This window comes from Protobothrops mucrosquamatus, unplaced genomic scaffold, assembly GCF_001527695.2.
Source record: "Protobothrops mucrosquamatus isolate PMUCROS unplaced genomic scaffold, P.Mucros_1.0 scaffold_233, whole genome shotgun sequence".
Lineage (NCBI taxonomy): Eukaryota > Metazoa > Chordata > Lepidosauria > Squamata > Viperidae > Protobothrops > Protobothrops mucrosquamatus.
In genome coordinates, this window is record NW_015386309.1 from 53,598 (window position 1) to 58,696 (window position 5,099).

General features: G+C 36.9%; 1 protein-coding gene across 1 annotated transcript in view; it reads right to left on the reverse strand.

Moving 5' to 3' along the window:
* The window catches only part of ABCA4 (ATP binding cassette subfamily A member 4), a gene marked incomplete at its 3' end in the record, with an annotated part of 88,479 nt that overhangs the window by 53,384 nt on the left and 29,996 nt on the right, over nt 1–5,099 (reverse strand). Inside the window, exon 11 of the mRNA XM_029286917.1 lies at nt 3,535–3,732. Within this exon, the coding sequence (XP_029142750.1) occupies nt 3,535–3,732 (198 nt within the window). The remainder of the gene's footprint in view (nt 1–3,534; nt 3,733–5,099) is intronic.

Sequence of the window (5,099 nt, forward strand, 5' to 3'; positions counted from 1 at the left end):
ATAGATTATATTGAGAGTAAATATGGTACTAAAAAATTTCACTTGGTTTTTGAGTAAATTTTAGAGTGTTAATGTAGTTTATATGTTATAATAGGTCACTTATTTTTACTTATAATTATTAATATGATGTTATAATTATTGTGTTTAATATATTTGTTTAAAAGAGAGTTAAAGGATGTTACAGATTTGTTAATCTAATAGTTGATTAATGTCAGATAGAGTATGGTTATTGTATTGTTAACCCTGTGATTGGCTCTGGGAAGTGGGGGGGGGAGGGAGGGGGGAGGGGAAGGGTGGATTCTGGGGAGGGGGGGAATTATATTGTAAAACTTTTATAAAATTTTCAATTAAAAAAAAAAGATACAGTGTCACTGAAAAAAGTGACCTATGACTGTTTTTCACGCTTACAACTGTTGCAGTATCCCCATGGTCACGGGATCAAAATTCAGACTCCTGGCCACTGATTCGTATTTAGCACAGTTGCAGTGTCCAGGGGCCATGCGATCACCTTTTGCGACCTTTTGATAAGCAAAGTCAATGGGAAAGCCAAATACACTTAACTGTATTTGCTTAACATCTGCACTGATTCACTGAACAGTGGCAAGAAGGTCCTAAAATCGGGCAAAAAACTCACTTAACAACGCTCCTGCTTAGAAGTGGAAATGTTGGGCTCAATTGTGGTTGTAAGTCAAGACTACTTCATTAGAAGTTGCTTTGATCCCATCTTTTAACTATATCTGCTCACTTCCCCTTCTTCAACCTGGCTATCAGACCTGGCCAAAGTCTTCTGTCAGCATCTGTCCCCTGACACAAGCGCTATACTTTGCTTAAAGTTAGCAAAGCAGATTTCATTGGTGACATAATATTTAACCAGGTTCCAATGTTTTACTATTTTGGAATAGAGAAAAAAGTAAGTGCCAGAGCAAGCAACTGAGGAAAAGTTGAAGTCTCCAAATATTTGTATGTATCTTGTGCTTCCTAACTTCAGAATGAAGGAATTGTTATCAGATTCTCAACGTTGGCAACTATTGTAAGGAGATGACATTTTGTTTCTAAACTGACTGGGAAGAAATGTATTTAATTACTTCAGTTCACTGACTGCCACAAAGCTGGTTTGTTTGATCTTATCGGCTTGATGGTCTCTTGCAGGCCAACAACCAATAATTAGGTACATCAAAGTCCTCACAGGCAACTTGTTATTTAAGAGACAGATTTCTCTGAAATGTAAAGTCTCCTTTGTTTAGCCTTGTCATCTGAAGAACTGCTATCTATTCTAGTAACAGAGAAAAGAGGGGAGGTCTGCAAGAGGATCAGGTTGCTGATGATATACCAAAATAAACTCTGACATTTAAAATAGCATGTCAAGTAAGAACTGTATGATTTTTTGTCATGGATGCAATAAGAGAAATGTATTTAAATTAAGAGTATGCTACCTGTAAAAAAAAAGTAAAGATGCCCTTAAGGTGACCTTGCTTTTTTTGTTGGCTTCGTAGATAACAACTGAGCAGTTTTCCCAGATGTATAGAAGTGATTTCTCCCATTGTCTTCTGGGGTTTTTTAAACTTCCCAGTCTAGCCTACAGCCCTAATATTCCTTAGCAGGCAGAATTCTCAAGCCCATCTATGCTTACTTTCTGAGTCTTATGTGGAAGATAGTCTTGAAGATACCTGAAGACATTTAATTATTAGATCTAAAGGTCCAACTTTATCTAACAATTCCATGATTGTTGTCACTAAATGATGCTTTTTCTCTTTGCATTTAGTAGTCTACCCCACAAAAATTAAGGAGAAAGGTTGCTTATCTTAATTCCTTGAAGGTTTGTTTTATGGAGGGGGGAAAAATGTACTCCCTAAGCTGGTTTTGTTCTGTAGAGAAAATATCCTCCAGGTAAGTTTTCTAAGAAAGATATAAAATGCATAAAGCAGAGAAAGTCCTAATCTTGGTATTGAAACCAGAAAGCCTTTAGTATTTTATTATCAAGGTAACTTATATTGTTATTTTTTCTTACTCAACGCATTCTCCACATTTAATGCTAATGTACACCCCCCCCAAAAAAAATCCATGGAGTCAATTCAGTATTCTCAAGCACTCATTTTATATACGCTTTGTGGAAAAGCCAGGTTCAAATTAAATGAATAATATTTATTACTGCAGGCGTATGTATACCTAAAAGTCCGAAGATCTGAGTTTTATTTTTTTCCTCAGCAGCACAGAATTTCATAATGTTTACAGTACATGTGCTGTGCATGTATCAAAAGACAGTGGCTCAATGTTAGTGCATTGCCGCAATGTATTAAGTGTTGCGATTGAGATACTCAGTAAATACAAAATGCAAGTGTTAGTGTTACCAGACTGTCCCTTTACAAACAACTGCTCACTTTTCTCTCATTAGACATCTGAAGTCTGCCTCACCTAAAGCCCCCAGTTCAAAAGATACCAAGTCATCACTGATGCTTGTCCAACCACTCTTTAAAGCCCCAGGGAAGTAACTGACCCATTGTTTCAACTAGCAATCATCCTGCCTTAAGCCAAAAGGTTCATGTTTGTGCTATTCTTTTGCCAAATACATAACATCACTCCACAAATTCAAGCACAGCCAAATGTAAATATTTATCTGAAAGACTTGAGGACTTGTGATGAGTCCTTCATCACATTTTGTACCTCTTCAACTGAAGTATGAAATGACACTGTTCCAAACTGTTATGAGAGGATATACTCAGGGTCATTCTGGAATTAAGATTTAGTTCACAGTTTCTTGAGCCCTCCTACTCAAATGACACAGGCATCATATTTTTAAAATCTAAACCATGCTCCTAGAGAAGATATATTTGTAGTGAGATCATCTTAACTCTTCACTTCTCCTTGTGTGTTCTCCTTTACTCCCACCTGCACGTTGGAGATTTAAATTGCTTTTTATATATGGTCTCAAAACCTGGAACAACCTTTTCCAAAGAAACACGTATGGCAGGAGAGAAAAAACCCCCACTGCAACCTAAATTTGATTAAAGTAGTGCATAATGCCTGAAAAATGATAAGCATGGTTCAACATTCATTTTAAAATTAATTATTCAACTGTAACTATTGTTTTTATGATGAAGGCAGTTTGCTCTAAAATAATAAATAAAGATATTGGCACTAATACAATCCTCTGCAGTACTGCATGCTGACTGGGGAGTTGAAGTCAACACATCTTAAAATTTGGGAAACACCGAACTAAAGTAATTTGCCCCAGTCTGAACATTTTCCACATTAGTGGACTTCAATTCCCAGAATTCTCCAGCCAGAATGAGTCATTAATGGGAATTCTGGGAGCTGAAATCTAAAAATCTAAAAGAGAGGGTAGTCTATACTTTGCAGATTACCTGAACAGCAGTAACTAGTAACAGAACTAGTAGTTGTAGTTTACTTTAGGAAAGAGAGTCTGGTCAAAAACTACTTGTTATGCATTCTGCAATAAGATAAAGGCTCTGAGGATAATAGATCATAGAAAAACTGTCTATCTCACATATTTTTGTTTTAAAAAGTGAAGCTTACCTCCAGGTATTGGTAAGCCATATGAAAAGTCTGATTGGCCATACTGAAGACATTCCTCCAATCAAAGTTCCTCATATCATCCTTTCTTTTCTCTGGGGGTCCATTATACAGAAAGTTGATAGCATCTTCCACAGTTAGACCTTCACCACCAAATTGTTCATTTAAGAAACTTTTCACAGTAGGATTTTGCAAAGTGTCCTATAGGTAAAAAAATATATATATCATCTTTAATTTCACAATCCAGCTGTGAAAACACACCAATTACTCTTAAGTGGGGAAATGAATAGCACCTGCCAAATATAGTTTTCCAGATTTTACTTATTATGTAAACATGAATTCAGGAGAAAATGGCATTTCCAGGGAAATCTTTGACCCTTTACCCACCTGCTGGTTGCTCAGTTTAAATGCTGTGCCCCAGAGCCAGTTCTCCTCCCAGTTAAGACTTCTAGTTTCAGAACAATTAAACACAGGGTAGCACATTTATTGCTAAAGGAAGCAGTAAAGATTTCCCTGCTGGCTACTGCTTAGGCCCACCCTTCATGGATTAAGATGAATGGCAACAGTAAAGTGGCATTAATAGAATTTTGTTTCGGTCTTGGAGCTGGAATTGCAACAGTTCTAAATTACCAAGTATGGGCAATAAAAATCAATCATTAAGAACAGAAGCTCTTTTAGAAAAAAAAAAGTACATGTTTTTGTTTTTTTTAAAGCCCAGCATTTTAGAATTTAATTTATACCTCTCTGGGAACCTTTCTCACTATGTGGGTTAAAAATCTTGTCCTTAGCCCCTTTTGCTGGCTGAGATAGGAGTGAAAATCCAAAACTGGACCGCCTCAGTTTTGGAAAATTATTCTAAAAATTTGGTAGGTACTATACATCCTGAGGGGTGCCTAGACTAAAAAAGAAGAGTGCATTTGCATCTCATTTATATCCACACAGAGAGACCTTCACTTGGTACTTGTCATATATATATATATATATATATTTGTTATTTTTTGTTTTGTTTTTTTAGTGAAGATGTTCAATGCATGCAGTTTGGACTTTCTTGGTTCCTGGACATCAAATGATTTTCAAACTTAGGGGAAAAAAATAAAATAGGGTTGCCCATTTACCAACTGATAAACAAGTTACTGCAAAAACAAAACAAAACAAAAAACAACAACAAAGCAGTCCAGTAATTTCTACTAGATAATGCAGCAATTTATTCTTCTCAATCAGTTTTAAGATGCTTGGATTTCAACTCCCATTCCATGGCTGGCTGAGGAATTGTGGGAGTTGAAGTTCATGAATCTTAAAGTTATCAAGGTTCAGAAATACTGCTCTAGAGCAGAAGTCCCCAACCTTTTGGGCACCAGGGACCGGTTCCATAGTGTTAGATCGCGCAGGCAGTAAGACACGAGTCGAGTGACAGTCAGCTCTTGGTTTATTGGCAAGGCATAAAGTAAATCCGGACTGGCTCTCTGGGCCAGGGGAGCCCTCTTTTATGGGATTCCCCTGGCTTGTAATCACACAATTCCATTGGCTGGCAAGACCCTGTTGCTAGTTAGCCAACCAGCAACGGGCAT